Source organism: Punica granatum, chromosome 7 (genome assembly GCF_007655135.1).
Source record: "Punica granatum isolate Tunisia-2019 chromosome 7, ASM765513v2, whole genome shotgun sequence".
Lineage (NCBI taxonomy): Eukaryota > Viridiplantae > Streptophyta > Magnoliopsida > Myrtales > Lythraceae > Punica > Punica granatum.
In genome coordinates, this window is record NC_045133.1 from 27,609,108 (window position 1) to 27,626,403 (window position 17,296).

At 40.7% G+C, this 17,296-nt stretch overlaps 2 protein-coding genes across 2 annotated transcripts; both read right to left on the reverse strand.

Annotated features, from left to right (window-relative positions):
- Positions 1-5,409: 5,409 nt before the first annotated feature.
- On the reverse strand, positions 5,410-7,224 carry LOC116215063 (NAC domain-containing protein 72). The gene is made up of 3 exons (XM_031550634.1): positions 6,910-7,224; positions 6,545-6,813; positions 5,410-6,412 (listed from the first exon to the last, which is right to left on the reverse strand). Exons 1-3 carry the CDS (start codon positions 7,088-7,090, stop codon positions 5,795-5,797), a joined length of 1,068 nt encoding a protein of 355 aa, XP_031406494.1. The 5' UTR covers positions 7,091-7,224; the 3' UTR covers positions 5,410-5,794.
- A 6,019-nt stretch (positions 7,225-13,243) lies between these two features.
- LOC116213300 (ABC transporter G family member 9-like) lies at positions 13,244-16,528 on the reverse strand. Its single transcript, XM_031548180.1, has 4 exons — positions 15,904-16,528; positions 14,733-15,537; positions 14,245-14,579; positions 13,244-14,108 (listed from the first exon to the last, which is right to left on the reverse strand). The coding sequence occupies exons 1-4, from the start codon at positions 16,018-16,020 to the stop codon at positions 13,449-13,451; spliced, it is 1,917 nt and encodes a 638-aa protein (XP_031404040.1). The 5' UTR covers positions 16,021-16,528; the 3' UTR covers positions 13,244-13,448.
- Positions 16,529-17,296: the final 768 nt, after the last annotated feature.

Here is a 17,296-nt window from a genome sequence, read left to right on the forward strand (position 1 = left end):
GAGATAATAATCCAATTGGATATAATGTATTTTAATGAGAATTTGAGGGTATCAATGGAATTTCGAAAATATGAATCAAATATTACGGGATATGCCATGATTTCCGAGATATTTCCACATATATGATTTCCGAGATATTTCCACATATTCTCCGAGATTTGTTACATTAGAATCTTCTTGTATTCTTAGGATATTCTAGGATATTCTTAGGATATTTTTTGTATAGTTTATACAGTATCCTTTTTGATTTACTTACCGTAGGTATCAATGAGTTATTTTGTATATATACGGTTGTCACATCAATAAAGATTATCACCTTCAATTCAATCGATTCTCCTCTTTTCACATGGTATCAGAGCTTCAAAGCCTTGAAACCGATCAAATCCTTGTTGATATTCGTTTCTTATTCTCCAATTATCCCATGGAAGCAAACACTGGAGTAGGAATGGGATCCATCATCGCTGTTTCACCTTATACTGTCACCTCATCCGATGCGCTAGGAATCAAGATCATCGCCTGCACTTTGAATGGTGAGAATTATCTCACTTGGTCCAGGCTAATGACTAATGCACTTCGAGCAAAGAATAAGCTTGGGTTCATCGATGGCTCAGTACAAAAACCAGCTGAGGGAGATGCCAATGAATTGCAATGGATCATGTGCAATTCGATGGTCGTGGCGTGGATAACCAATACTCTCGATCAAGATTTGCAATCGAATGTCGCATGTATCGAAAATGCGAAGACTCTCTGGGATGACCTCAAAGAGAGGTTTTCGGAAGGTAACGAAGCAAGGATATATGAATTGAAATCTCGTTTATGTCTGATGAGACAGGAAGGTGAAACCGTCGCAAAGTATTATTCCAATCTCAAAGTCTTGTGGGATGAGCTAGAGAATTTTCTCACGGCTCCTACTTGTACTTGTGCGGCGGCAGCATTCGTGACTTCACATCGCGAGAAAGAAAAAGCATATCAATTTCTCATGGGGCTCAACCCGGAGTTCGGTATGGTGCGCTCCAATATCCTGAGTCTTGATACACTTCCTTCTCTTAACAAAATTTATTACATGGTGATTCATGAGGAGCGACAAAAGATTGTGGCTCGTGGACATGAGTCGGGACCAGAGGCAGCAGTTTATTATGTCAAGGAGGGAGCTGGAACAAATCAAACCCGACGCACGATCGGGAGGACGACCTTACTATGATCACTGTGACCGAATGGGCCACACTCGCAGCACATGCTGGAAACTTCACGGAAAGCCCACGGATTGGGAGCCCAGGAGCAAAGGCAAAGGCGGGCCCAGCAGCAAGCAAAAGAAACATGGCCGAGTTATGCAGCGACTGGGCAGAGTAATCTGCAGGCCCGTTCAAATGCAGTCCAGGCCGCCAGCTCTGGTCCGAAGCCCAGCAAAATTTCAGAGCTGTCCACAGCCCAGTTCGAGAAGCTTCTTGACATAGTCGAAAGAGATAATCACTCAGCTGAGCCTCTTGTCGGTAATAAATTAATTTCCATTAATCCAGATGATCAATGGATTATTGACACGGGTGCTTCGCGCCACATGACAGGAAGGGTTGACTTATTTAATTCTAGTCGACTTATTGAGAATTTCAGGGTTCGATTTCCTAATGGCAATTCTATTCTTGCCACTAAGGAAGGAAATATTCATATCGCTGGGGATCTCAATTTATCGAATGTCATACTAGTTCCATCTTTTGAGTGCAATTTAATATCAGTTGCTCAATTATCCACTGATTCTAATTGTCGGGTGATTTTTCATGGTGACATGTGCTTATTACAGGACCTCACCACGAGGAAGACGTTTGGAGTGGGTGAAATGGTCGGGGGGGTCTACTATTTACGCGGCGTGTGTCATCATCGTCAGTCATAGCTTCCGCAGTCACATTTGAAAATAATGAGCTTTGGCACAACCGTTTGGGGCACCCGTCACGTCGTCTTATTTTTAAGGGTATTACATCTAATTCCAGTTGTCATAAGGACTGTGATGTTTGCTATAGGTCAAAGCAAACTCGTTCTCCATTCCAATAAGTCTCAATAAAGCGAGCTATTTATTCCAATTAGTTCATTGTGATTTATGGGGGCCATACAAAATTAAATCACTTTCTGGGGCTTATTACTTCATGACGATTGTTGATGACTATAGTCGAGCTATTTGGATATACCCTTTACGTGATAAAGCCGAGGCCAGATATAACCTAATTGGATTCATCAATCTGGTACAAAATCAGTTTGAAAGATCAGTGAAAATTCTTCGGACTGATAATGGGTCGGAATTTCTCTCCAAAGAAATACAAAATTTCTTCTCACAACGTGGCATCATACATCAGACTTCCTGTTCCTATACTCCACAACAGAATGGGCGAGTAGAAAGGAAACATCGCCACATATTAAACGTGGCACGGGCACTCTTATTTCAGGCAAGTCTTCCAACACGATTTTGGGGAGAATGTGTAACCACTGCTGCATACCTCATCAATATAACGCCATCATCGATTTTATCGGGTAAAACTCCGTTTGAGATGTTATTCAATAAACCACCTGATTATTCTCACCTACGAGTATTTGGTTGTCTTTGCTACGCACATAATAGGTCAAGCGTAACAGACAAATTTGGAGAAAGATCACGTAAGTGTATTTTCGTGGGATGCCCATACGGTAAGAAGGGTTGGCGCTTATATGATTTGAAAACACGAGAAATATTTGTCTCTAGGGATGTGAAATTTTTGAGGACACATTTCCTTTTTCTCAAGAGAGGTTGGACAATAGAATTATTGACAAGAATGACACACCCTTGTTCTTGGATTTTGTGCCCGGTTCAGATTATGGAAGCAAGGGGGAGAATTATGAGCTAAAAAATAAATTCATATCAGTTCAGCCCAATGATGAATCAGGACATGCCCAGCCCGAAGTTAATTCAGCAGTCCAGCCCGTTTCTTCTGATCATCGGCCCGCAGAACTGGAGAATATTCCAGCTCGGCCTGCAGTCCAGCTCCCTTCCTCTGAGGCCCAATTCTCTTCCTCCGAGGCCCGGATCACTTCCTCCGAGGCCCAGCTTCTTCCTTCTGCGGCCCAGCTTCCTTTCTCTGTACACAGTCCACTGATTCAGCCCATGGATTTTGGGCCTCTTTCTCCTACCCATGCTAATAGTACTCCAGCTAATCAGAATATTCAGTTACGAAGATCAGACAGAAATCGACATCCTCCCAGTTGGCACAAGGATTTTCTTTGCCATACAGTTGAAATTCAGCCCCCCCCCCTCTCCAATTCGAGCACACCCACTTCATCGACTTTCTCGGGTAAGTCTTATTCAATTGAGCCATGTCTATCATATTCGAAATTTACTGATTATCATTTTGCATATACTGCGGCATTGGACCATGAGGTTGAACCTCGATCCTACCAAGAAGCAGTACAAGATTCTCGATGGCGTAATGCTATGCAGGCTGAAATACGAGCTTTGGAATCTAACAATACTTGGCGAATAGAACCAGTTCCCGAAGGCAAGAAACCCATTGGTTGCAAATGGGTTTTCAAAATTAAACGTCATGCGGATGGCAGCATTAAACATTTCAAGGCTCGTCTTGTAGCAAAAGGATTCACACAAATAGAGGGTGTGGATTTTCATAAAACTTTTGCACCCGTCGCCAAGCTCGTTACGGTACGTGTTCTGCTTTCTCTCGCAGTAACTAATAATTGGGAAATGCATCAACTAGATGTCCATAATGCATTTCTTCATGGGGAACTTGAAGAGGAAGTATATATGAAGTTACCCCCGGGATTTTCTCATCGACGCCCAGGTTATGCGTGTCGTCTTCAGAAATCTCTTTATGGTCTTCGCCAAGCGTCTCGCAATTGGTTCTCTAAGTTTACGAGTGCCCTACGCAATTATGGTTTCTCTCAGTCTGAAGCCGATCATTCTCTCTTTACACTACAGCGGGATAAGAAATTTCTTGCGGTACTAGTCTATGTGGATGATATGATTGTCGTTGGGAATAGTTCTGAAGACTGTACATCTTTAAGAGATATCTTGATACTCATTTTCGCATTAAAGACCTGGGGTCTTTAAGATACTTTCTCGGGATAGAAGTAACCCGCATGGAGAAGGGCTTATTTCTTAATCAAAGGAAATATGCACTCGACATCATCAATGAGTGCGGCTTACTTGGATCGAAGCCCTCCTACTTTCCTATGGAACAACGTCATGGTCTATCATCGGACTCGGGCTCTCCAATATCAGAACCGACTAGATACCGTCGTCTGATCGGTCGTCTAATTTATTTGACCATAACTCGTCCTGAGTTGTCTTACTCGGTTCACATCCTCTCCCAGTTCATGCAGGACCCACGAAAGGATCACTGGGATGCAGCATTAAGGATCATTCGTTACCTCAAATGCTCACCGGGACAGGGAATATTCTTACGACCTGCTTCCATGGATTTAGTAGCATATTGTGATTCCGATTGGGCTAGCTGTCCAATGACTAGACGATCAGTCACCGGATATTTTATCACACTTGGTGGTAGTCCAGTATCATGGAAAACAAAGAAGCAAACCACAGTCTCCAGATCATCTGCAGAAGCTGAGTACCGAGCTATGGCAGCAACTGTTAGTGAGGTCATATGGTTACATAGTCTTCTATCTTCTTTGGGCGTCACAATACCTGGACCTACACTCTTGTATTGCGATAATCAAGCCGCTCTACATATTGCGGCAAATCCTGTATTCCATGAACGAACCAAGCATATTGAGATCGATTGCCATTTTATCCGGGATCATATACTGTCAGGCATTATTTCTACAGCTTATTTATCGACCCATTCACAGTTGGCAGATTTGTTCACTAAAGCTCTCGGTCGAGATCGCTTTCATTTACTCCTTCGCAAGTTGGGAATTCGGGATCCCCATTCTCCAACTTGAGGGGGAGTATTACGGGATATGCCATGATTTCCGAGATATTTCCACATATATGATTTCCGAGATATTTCCACATATTCTCCGAGATTTGTTACATTAGAATCTTCTTGTATTCTTAGGATATTCTAGGATATTCTTAGGATATTCTTTGTATAGATTATACAGTATCCTTTTTGATTTACTTACCGTAGATATCAATGAGTTATTTTGTATATATACGGTTGTCACATCAATAAAGATTATCACCTTCAATTCAATCGATTCTCCTCTTTTCACATCAAAATGAAAGGAGTGAAGTTATTTTTGCTATTATAATTTCAGTGGACATGAAAATCGCTTTCAATGCGATAATTTGAAATATGGCATGTTTTTCACATACTTCGCGATGAACGTGAAGGCATCGTGCATCTAGTGCTCCAAATAGTCCATCGTCCCCCCTTTCAATCATGTGCAACTCGATCAATGACAGAAGCTAAATACTTTTTTTTTTTTTTGGATCGCATTAATAACGTCCGTGGAGCTGATAAAAGCTATACCGGCGCGAATCACATTACACTACCGACAGATTTGGAAACAAGGATCCGAGGATGTCGATTAAATCAATTAAAGCTACAAACCTAACAGATGATAAGACTATGAGGCTGTACACATATGTTTGATTCAGTGTACATTGAATCTGCCCCCTACTTCCGGCCGAAAGTTAAAGCGACCAAACCGCCCATTTCCTTGGAAAAATCTAACCACGCCCACCATTCCCCCCTAACACTTCAAATCAGCCCAAAGAATCCGCGGGTTATTTACACAAATGCCCTCTTCCCCCTAACTCTCCAATTCCATGTACATTATTACGTAGGACTCTGTGCTCTCATTGATGGAACCCGAACCCAACGGACTTCGCCGGGTACCGATATCCGAACGTATCGATGGGGCTGGTCATACTCTGAGTCAACAAGCCCGGGGTTTGCTGGAACATCCCGACATGTTGATGAGTCCTTAGCCCACTCTGCACCTCCTCATCCAGCGTCGAATTACCAAGTCGCCTCTGCTGCGTTGCGTCCGCAGCGGGAACATAGACATCGTTACTATTGGCATAATTGGCAACCTGAGGTTGGGCCTGGGCCTGGGCCTGGGCCTGGGCCTGTGCATGGGCCTGAGCCTGGTTGAGTTCGGTCCCAGAGCTGAGGCCTGCGAGGGTGGCCCAGTCAAAGGCGCCGGAGCTGAGGCTCTGCAGGTTGGGCTTCTGTTCGTGCGGTTGTTGCTGCTGGTGGTGTTGAACCGCCTTCAGGGAGTTCATGCGCGGGAGGGCAAAGAACCGGTCGTCGATCTCTGGCAGTGACTCGAGCATGTCATCCAAGGACGAGGAGGAGGAGGAGGAGGCGTGGCTGTGTTCTTTGCTCGAGACTGGCCCACCCGTCGAAATGATCACAGGGTTCTGGGAGCTCGAGTTCTTCTTGTATATGCGGCAGAGGACCCAGTCATCCAGCTGATAATCCAACACAAACGAATGATGAGTTTATCAATCATGACGATTAACATCTCAAAGTGAAGACACAAATTAAATGCAAGATAACAAAAATATTTCCAAAACAAATCGAGGGTGAGGGTTGATATATACCTTAGTGCTTCCAGCTCGGCGAGAAGTCTCTAGGAGCCGGTACTCGTGCATGATCCAGTTCGTCTTGGTCCCTTTTGGGGCTTTCCCAATATAGAAGACCAAAGCCTTCTTGATTCCGACTCTCCGGCCTTCGGTGGTGATGACCTTGTCGGTCCCCGTGGCCTTCCAGTAGCCTGACCCGGCGACCCTGTTGGGCCGGGACCCGTTCGGGTACTTCCTGTCCCTCGGGCTGAAGAAATACCACTCCTTCTCCCCGAATATAGCTTTGCCTGCAAGAAGTCATTCAGAAATGAATGATTTCAAAACTTAATTAATTTCTCGTACGAATTCCGGTAAAAACAAAAAAATCCGGGCCTGGTACGTACTGGGCAAATCCCACGGATCGAACTTGTACAAGTCGATGTCTCCGATGATCTGCAGGTTGAAGTGGTGGCCTGCAACCTTCCTACAGAGGTATTGAACCAAGAGCTCCTCGTCGGTCGGGTAGAACCGGAAACCCGGCGGCAGGCTAAGCTGGGTTAGCGGGTCAGTCGCCGGAACACCCATCTCCGTCTTCAACGTTCGATTTCCTGATGGATTCAGGAGCTTCTAGGATGATGTATCCAGAGGGAGAATTCGATGGCTGATCAGCTGAAGAGAAAATTCTCCCAAAATTAAAACTTCTTTTTTTTTTTTCTGAGGACCGATGGGAGAGGCTATTTATATATGCGCCTGTGGGGCGATAAGTACGGTCGTCCTTTTCTGGTGTTGGGCGGGAGGTGGGGCCAGCGAGCCTCAGAGAGGCGCCACGTGGACCCAAGTGTTTGAGACGCCAACCATGGCTGCGAGGCCGACCCGACCCTTATCTCTCTATCTATCTCTCCGCCTGTCTGTCTGTCACTGCCGATAGATAAACTTACCCATGGAATGGTGCATTGAACCGTCACCAGAAAGAACGGAGGGGGTAGTGAGTCACCGGGACACGTGTCCCCCCGGCGAATCTAAACCTTCTAGAACCTGCTACGAGTTAAAAGATTCACAAAGCACCTAAAAAGCATGCAATCATTACTGTCTCGGGCTGCATGGCCACGTCGTGGGATTTACTAAAAGAGAAGGACAATTTCATATTTTTACCCCCCCAAAAAAATAATAGTGACAGCTTTATACAGTACACATATACGGCCTACATATCTAAATCTAAATTATTGGATTGGATTGGATTGGATTAGATTGGATAAATGGAAGTAAATATGTACTCTTTTTTTTTTTAACTAACATACTCCAAAGTGCACAGAAATCACCCTAAAAAAAGAGTAAGAAGGTCCCAATTTAGGATGATCCAAAAAAAAAAGGCCATGTCAGTTCAACAGTGCACCCTAGATCATGAAGATATCTAGCATAACATGCCAGCCAATTTGCATAAACCTCTATCAACCTAAAGAAACATTACGGTGCACTCACATGGAACCTACTATGTATATTTTGAGAACTTCCTAATCCACCTCCGCAATTAATGCACACGCTCAAACACTTCGATTTTCGTCTTTCGACGGGATGTGGTGACAAATTTGACCGTTTGAAATATGGCGGGAATTAATAACCGAAAAGAAAAATCTAGAAGATGAAATTCGGCAGGAAGATAATTAGATAGATGATCGAAATTAGTTATTAAATTACCATTTTGATTAATCCCAAATATTTGTATTCACATCATGCGAGTATATGTATCACCGTGTGCTGCTTTTTTGATATACAACTCGTACTCATGTACACATGACGATAATTACATGCCATGATTTTATGGTAAAGGATTAACACCATAATTACTTGGGGTTGGGAGGGAATGAATGATGAATGAAATGTTTGTGACTTTGTATAATACCCGCGGGGTAAGCGTTTTTCACGCACGGGGAAAAGGCCACGTCGGCGGTGGGGCGTCCGACACAGAGCGACACGTAGTCAGTTAGGCCGTATATATTTTAAATTAAAAAAAAAAGCAAAAAAGAAAAAAGAGAGGGCCGAGGGCGGACGCGTGAAAAGGGACAGAGAGAGAAGAGAGGCCGTGACGTTGTCATATTTTGATGACACGTTTGGGATGAGTCGGCTCAATAGGCCCACATTTTCTCTCTTTTTGTGGCATTTCTTTGATTATTTTATTTTCTATATGTTATTACATTAATTAATTAATTTTGTTTCGGTTTGAGTGCATATAATGTGATTACGGTTTCTTCCACTCCTCAACTTCCCTAATTTCTCCGCCTTTTGCTTGCACCCTCACATCACATTATAAGCATGAAGGGCTCGACAATATGCTTAAAAGAATAAAGGAGAACGAGAAAATTTCGCTAATGACGTTCAGAAACTGTTGTTGTCGATTTCATCGAGCCATTTGCTCTAAAAATGCAACTGTTGTATGTGAAGTATAATACAATACGATATGTATCTGTAAAACTTAATTAGGTAGTATCTATACATGTGTGTACATTTATATGCGGGTGTTATTTTCGAAGAAAACAAAAATGCCAAGTAACCTAACTTGTGTACATTATTATTATTATTATTATTGCTATTATTATTATTATATGGTAGGATTAATCCAGAACAGGATTATTGTCTCCTTGATCCCCTTCAAAGGGATTGTCCTTTCACAGACTTCTTTAGATTCTAACACTTGTCAGATATAAATCATGTATTTTTTATGAATAATATAAAATTACAATGAAGATGTGGTGGCTCTTTGATCTTTCTAGCCAGCTAGGGTTTTGATTTATTCATAATTAATCACTTTAAAATTCAAAAAAGAAACTAAAAATGGTCGTGATGGTGATGATGACGAGTGGGTCAAAGCCACGAAGGGTCTTCAAGGGGACTGGATCGTTCTCCCGCCCCAATGCTGTGTCGTTTTCTGTAATGTCCGTGGGACGTGGAGTGCCTTCCTTTATAAAGTAAGATAAAGACGAAAGAGGACATGGGCAAGAATTTTGTAACGATAAGAATATTATATAGGTCCATACGTAAATACGAAATGTGATATAGTCGATAAATTGCATTATGTAAATGAATTTTATTAACAGCCTGGAGTTGGAAAATCCATTGAGGCTCCTTTACCTATTGATACATAATTGAAAACTGTAATGAGTATTAAGTTGTGTTTAATTACCACTTAATTATATAATCTCACATCCATTTAATCTTTGAGTCAAAGGGAATGTTTGTTTCTATTTAATTAAATAAGTACTTAAAAGTTAAATATATTAAAAAATGAATTAAAGAAATATGAAAAGGCGTGAGAGTCTAAATTACTTAAAAATTAGTTAATGAAATAAGAAAATTTTAAATTAATGAAATAAGTATTTTTATCATCAAAATGGACTGATTTAAATGGTTTGAGTTTTATTCTCCTTAAGTAAAATCTCGAGTTTGAGTATTGTGAATTAAAAAAATTCATGTTGTGAGAGCATTATCTCTTAATGAACTAACACCAGCCAACTCGACTGAATTAATCGAAACTCAATTGTACTTCCAAATATCAATATTAATATCGAAAAAAATAAGTCTTTTTTCACATATTTATTTTCTTTTACTCACAAATTTTTTCTTATTTTTATCAATCCTCTCACTTCCTTCCTTTATCTAATTAAGTACTTAACTTTTAAGCATTTATTTTATCAAATACCATTTAAGTAAAAAAATATATAACTTAATAGAATAAGTCACTTTTTATTTATTCATTCTATTTTCCAATCACAAAATATTTTCTTATCATTATCATTCGTCTTCTTTTTCTATATATTTTTTTAACTAATTAAGTACTTAATTTTTAAATACTTAATTCTTCTAATATCACCTTTCTATATATTTCTTTTTCTAACTAATCAAGTACTTAATTCATTAAATATCACCTTAGCGTGAGCTAATAAACTCATTGCCATCTCGCGAATTATAAAAGAAACATTAGATCGTATTTTTCTTCCTTCATTATTGTTATTATTAGATTTATAAGAGGGGAGTATTTGTTTGGTGGGTCAAAAGGACACGTATAATGATGCGGGCACTTGGACTCCCGACACGTGGGGAGGTTCTGTGGATGGAGTTCTGACACATACTAGATTTTACCATACGTCAAAGTTTCTGTGGATTTAAGAAAAAAAAAATTGTGGGTCAGCCTCACTCTAAAGGTTGCGACTTTTTTTTATGCCACGTGCAGCTAATCTTTCTTTTTGTTGTCGACATCTCATTGGCCATCATCTAAGAAAAAATTTCCACTTTTTATTTCTTTCTTTCATAACTTGCCAAGAGTATTGGATGTGGTGGTGGGCCATTGACTTTGTCGAAAACCCAGCAATTCGGACAAAAAAACTTTTATTCATTATTACATTACACAAAATAATGTAAATAGAGAATCACGAGAGAAAGGGTTGTAGTCGATTGACATACTCTCCTATAAGAATCATAAGATTTCAGACACAATTGTTGTCAAAAAGATTAGATATATCCCTCTATTTTCATTTCTTTATACTAGATTTATTAACATTTTTGGTAATCGAAAAAATAAGATATAGGGAATTGGTAGATGATAAATTCATAAATTTTTTAATGTTCAGCGTATCATTGTTAGGTCGATATAGAGAATTGGCTTTAGTCAATTGATTGAACCCATCCTGTGATCTTAAAAAAATAATAATAAAGGGGGCGCGGGGAAAATTAATCAGGAAAGCTTGTGAACTTGGTTTTGCCCAGAAAAGCTTTGGGGATGGACAGATCTGACTTTTGAAATAATACGAGATACATATATATTTCATTTTTCAATTAGTTAGTTTGGAAAATCTTGCTTTTCTTAAAGATTTATATTATTTGACTAATCTGCTATATTTCTTGTGTATTGGCACACGGGTCTCTTGATTGATAGTGTGCTTCCTTATCTCAATCATTCGGACAAATTGAAATAATATCTCATCGAAGTCTAATTAAGAAAGCTGATTAAGGAAAGAATTTAACGTGTAATAGTTTTCTATTATATATATTATTCTTTATCAACATTATACGTATATTATTCATTAAAAAAAAACATTATACTTACATATTCCTTTCTGTCCAAGAAACATCCCAGCCGCATCCACATCCATTAGCTAACGAAAAGTCGTGTACAGAGTATGAAAGAAGAAGAAAGTAAGAAGTTGAGACTTGAGAATGCGTATGGATTTTGTGTTATAACCGCGAGTTGTCCCCGAGCCAAGACATTCAAATTCGATATAGCAGTGTCAAAACCAGGGCTATGGATAAGTAATGTGGCTGCTGCATGCAATAGTCTTTGAAGTCAGGTCCTCGTAAACAGCCGCCCTTTGGGACAATCCCTGTGACCAGCTAAATTTCAACCAATTGGCGTTCTGAAACTATCGTTGTCGTTAGATTTTTAAGAGGTAAAGCTGCCTCAGTTAATTCTGATCAGAAAAAGTCAAGACGACCCAATGTGCTTACTGCTTAGCCTTCCAAATCGATCGACTTTTAATTTTGAATTGTGATACAATTAGTAAACTATAGTATTAAAGGATCGACGATACTTATAATGCATGGATTCGAGATCCGCCGTAAGCATTTTATGAATAAGCCTTGCCAACGTCCAAGAAATAATTAATTTCAGTTGATTAATAGATCAGGGGGACTATTTCATCATCTCATCGACACCAATCAGAAATCAATGTCTCTTTTTCCTAGGTAAATCTTTTAAGCCATGGAAAGTGTAAACTCAACTCTTTCCTCGTACCTTCTGCCGCAATCAAGGACCCAGCAGTCATAGATTTGGATTAAGTTTTCAGGAGATCACTCGTGCGAGACCATTAATTAATTAATCGATAATGTGCATACTCTAAAACAACGCACCAGAAAATTACGAGCTTGTTTAGGTGCCCTAAGTATTTCTTTAGTAACTTATAAAAAATATATATATATTTCTTTGGCCATCGAACTAGATGTCTTCATCCAACACAGCACGGGGTCGTTTAACATTTGGTTGCTGTTATTTCTTTCATTTGGGCTCGTGTCAATTAAAACTTCTCCTCTATTTAATACTCTTACTCTCAACCCAAACATTTGAGTCCTGAGATGGACTTAATCCAGGTGGAATTACCGGCATTTTTAATACATGCTCTGCATGCACAATTATCTATCAGTTATCAGAACCTCCAGCATTAGCAATGACCAGGCATATTGAGAAATTATTAGATGGACTTAATCCACCATGTCAATAATGAACTAGCCAGCAACTACAAGACATGTGTACTAGTGGGCCAGTAATTATTCGGAAAAAAAAAAAGATTCAGCAAAAATAAAGTGGGCCAGTGAATCGCTGTCGTGGCCCAATTAAGCCCCATGTATTCAGGCTTAACAAGCACCTTCTCGATCTACAAGGCTGTAACAATTCGATAGGTAAGTATCCAAAAACTCAATAAATCACTAATGTAAATTCGAATTTTGACAGTTCATTACAAAGAAAAAATCTCCTAAACGTAGATTTTCTCTATTTACAAAATTCGAATATAAAATTCTTTTTTTTTTGTTTTGTTTTTATGGGTGCGATTTTTATCTTTCAATGGATAAACGGGGCTAATGCCCAAAAGAAATTATATATACGAGTTTAAGGCCTTTGTTTAAGGTAAAGAGATATCAAATCGCCTTTATCAATCCACGCGGTATAGATTCTGCATTAATTATGAATGAATATAGGGGAACTCAATAATTAAGTCCAGACTGTATATAGAAATACTTATATTTAATACACCCATTAGATCAATGTATCAGTTCCTTCGATCTATCCAAAGTTTTTCTCCCTTTATTTTCCGCATGTCACCTCTCATAAACGTTCTTGCAACTGTAGTACGTACTCGACCCAATGAAAAAAAAAAACAAGAAAATGACGATCAATGCATTATTTCTTGGTCACCCCGATCCTAGAAAGTGCCATATAAGCAATAAGCCGGTAACCTACAAGCATAACCGCGAGGGCAAAGACCGCCACCCCCTGTCCGTTGAGCCCAACCTTCTTGATACCAGGAAAGTCCCTGACCAGACACACACTCCCACTGGGCTCACACGGGTACGTGTCTCCAAGCCCATATTGCGAGCGCAATAGCAACTTATAAGTATAGTAACTCACTGAGACGTGCTTGATCCACCCTATGAAGGGCGGGACGTGCTGGACGTAGAACCCACCCGCAAGGAGGAACAAGAGCATTATGACTGACCCGAGGATCGTGGCGGACTTCTGGTCCATGACCACTGCCCCCAAGGCGAGGCCGAGGCCCTGAGACACCAGCACGCTGTACAGGAGGGGGAACAATGTCGACAGGAAATTCCCCGCATTGGGCTTGAGCCCAGCCATCCAGTATGTTATGATGACGAAGGCAGTTGGGAGGGCAAGCTCCAACGGCAAATCCCCAACAGTCCGTGACATGAAATAGGATGAGAGCCGGTACATGCCCGACGACCGTTCCTTCTCGAGCATCACTCGCTCTTGAGGGAAGGTGAAGATGGCTTGAAATAGAGGGTAGAAACCCCAGAATCCCGAACAGAAGAAAAGAAGCCCTATCTGTATGCAATATGAAGAGCATGAAAAGGTTATGTAAGCTGCTATTTCATCGAAGGAAAACAATTGTTTCTGGGCCTAGTCATAGCAACATATAGAAATTCAATCAAAAATTTATTGGTAGACTGTGTAGACATACCTTATCTTGTAAATTAGCGTCATCTGATTGCCACCACAGGAGTCCACAGATTAGAGCCACCACTAGAACCTGCCCAATTTTGAGACCGGAAAATGAATCGTGCTTCCTCTCCTTAATTCCTCTCTTGAGCAAGACACTGAATTGCTCCCTCCAAGTCGTAGGCCAACGTGCGAATTGCTTATCATTATGCCCTTCCTTGAGGTAACTGCCCTTAAAATTCTCGTCAACTGCATTGATTTCTGCCTTCAGCCTGCCTTCGGTATGAAACTTGTAAGCAGACACTAAATCCTTCTTAACCTTTGTTTGATCCTCGCCGGAGTTGTCCTCAGACATGCCTGTCAAATGGTTGTATATATCCAATTTATGTAGCTAGAAATAAATGCATATGACGAACATTGATTGTATAGTTCTTTTCCTGGCCCTTTGCCTCGTGTCCTACCAAAAAAGTTCTTTTTTTTTTTAGTGTAATTTATGAGAGGGGTACCTACCATTTGCAAGATCTAGTAGAAAGTCCGATGGATTCATAGCCACCGAAGGCGAGTACCCGACGTTAGAGAAATACTCCATGACACGGGCCCCCTCCCCAAAATAGAGAGGATTCCCTTCCGACAGTAGAAGCACCTTGTGGAACATATAAAAGAGTCGGCTTGATGGCTGGTGAATGGTCATGACAACTGTCCTCCCGCCATTTGCAAGCTCCCACAAGGTTGACACGATCCTCTGAGCCGTCGTCGAGTCAAGCCCTGAGGTCGGCTCGTCTAGGAAGAGCAGGCTAGGGTTTATGAGCATCTCCTGTCCGATACTGACCCGTTTCCTCTCTCCCCCCGAGACTCCCCTAACCAACGAATCCCCAATGATGCTGTCCTTGCAACTGGTAAGCCCGAGTTGGGCTATGACTGCCTGCGCATGCATTCTCTTGTCTTCCTTGGTAAAGGTATTTGGCAGCCTTAGCAAGGCCGTGAAGACTAGGGTTTCAGTCACGGTCAGGTGGGGGTAGAGCACATCGTCCTGGGTTACAAATCCCGTATTTCGCTTCATCGCATTAGAGAAGGGATGCCCATTGTAGGTTATGGACCCATCGACCCGCCCATTAAGTCGACCCCCAAGAGCCGTCAATAAGGTGGTCTTCCCACTCCCTGATGGGCCTAGCATGGCCAGCATCTCACCAGGCTTGACCATGCCTGTCACATTCTTCAGGATCAACTTCTCCTTGGGATTCTTCTTCTTATGTAGCGATAGACTCGATAATAAACTTTCGGGGTTGAGCTTGATTTTGTAGACAACATCTTCAAACTGAAACAGGAAACTTCGATTCAATTTATTGACCGGCAGCTCAGTTATTTACTGCCGATATGTAGATACCAACTAAACTTATCGATCATTGATTTGTTACTCAGTAGTGTCTAAGGATACTCCAAACTTATAAAGTGGATAGCTTATTCCAACTATACCAAATACTGCACAGAGAGAACCCAGTTTTCGCCGATGGTATGTGATATAACAATACTCATTCTTATACTTTTAGAAAAGAAAAGAAACCTAAAATAGTGCACACGGATCATCAGACAACGTGTATTGATCAACAATAGTAAACATTGATAATTAGACAACTGTATTGACATGCATTCATGATACCCCAACGGTGAAAACTACCCTCACCTTCAAAATGACGGGACGGTTTGCCTTCTTGAAGATGGCGGTGGCATCTGCACTCATGATGGGGCTCACGTTGGTGTCCACCGTTTGAGCCTCAAGGTCCGCCATCTCCTGTTCCATGACTTTGTAAATACTTTCACCCCTAAGGGAGGCGACCAAATTTACAAGAGAAGGATGGATCACTATATCACGTGCGGAGAAGATCAATGATATCGATCTATCTCCGAAACAGAGTGCCACAACGCAATGAAAGGGCACTAGTCGAACAAGGAGGTCAGCTCGACCACCTTGATTCAACTATAGATAATGACTACGTGATGAGAGGGTTTTGAGTGATCGATCGAATCAGAAGAGAGATAGAGCCATCCCGGCACCGACTTGACAAAATTCTCTTCTCTGAGGTTTTTCTTTTTAAATTTTTTTTATGATGATATTGTAATTCCCGCAAATGTAGTTTTTTCGTTCTCTCTCCCGTTTATGACTCATTCTGTTGAACCTCCTTCTTTATAGGAATAGGACCTTTTTTTTTTTGTGGGAATAGGAAAACTTTTGGGTCATACACATATATATGGCCTGTGGATATATATGTCTTTACTTGATGGGCCTGCTAGAGATATTATTTCGTCGTCGTCATCAATATACACATACATGTATATATTAGATAATTATTTTCTATGTTTACAGGCGATATCTCGGCATTTTCCTAGAAGCAGATATCGGCTGATGATCTAATTGTGTTATTCTCAAAAAAATAACACAATTTGAGTTGGTTGTGGAAGAAAAATTTTGAAAAACTGGGACTAAACAGATCAAGCATATCTGACAATGACATGGCGCGGAAGAGAGCCCGTCGATTCGATTAAGTTCTAACTTGGATTGGGTCGGTATTTATGATAATTTAATTAGTTTGGCCAGACTAAAAGAAAATTTAATGTTTCAAGTGGTTGGTCCGCACCACTTAAAATTTCCGTTGTATTGAAGCAATGCAACATAGCTAGCTAGTGGGGATGTCCTTGCAAAACGAACCTAACGATCAAGGACAGGTTCCAAATTTTTAATACTTTCACAAACATTCCAAAGGTTACTCTCTCCTTTTTTGCATGTGTCGGTCGTTGGTTGAATTTTACATAATCACATGACTGTAATATATATTCACTAAATATTTTCTCTTACCCGCATCCCGGCCATTGAGTCCTCACTCGGTCTAGAGATTTAATCCGGAACAGTTTAACTAATATTTGGTAATAGGTGACTAGGTGTGCACATGGTGTTTAGAGATAATTTTATTATTTACCAAATCAGAATAAGATCAATCAGATCACACACACATATATATATATATATATTATTTTAGATATTTCATTGTGGTTGAGATTTCTATTCCGAGAAGATCTTT

Coding starts and splice junctions, on each gene's coding strand:
- LOC116215063 (XM_031550634.1), bottom strand. CDS start 7,090: ATGGGTGTTCCGGCGACTGACCCGCTAACCCAGCTTAGCCTGCCGCCG. Junction 6,814..6,909: donor CGATCCGTGGGATTTGCCCA/GTACGTACCAGG, acceptor GACTTCTTGCAG/GCAAAGCTATATTCGGGGAG. Junction 6,413..6,544: donor GCCGAGCTGGAAGCACTAAG/GTATATATCAAC, acceptor TTGGATTATCAG/CTGGATGACTGGGTCCTCTG.
- LOC116213300 (XM_031548180.1), bottom strand. CDS start 16,020: ATGGAACAGGAGATGGCGGACCTTGAGGCTCAAACGGTGGACACCAAC. Junction 15,538..15,903: donor ACCGTCCCGTCATTTTGAAG/GTGAGGGTAGTT, acceptor TTCCTGTTTCAG/TTTGAAGATGTTGTCTACAA. Junction 14,109..14,244: donor ACGCTAATTTACAAGATAAG/GTATGTCTACAC, acceptor TATTGCATACAG/ATAGGGCTTCTTTTCTTCTG.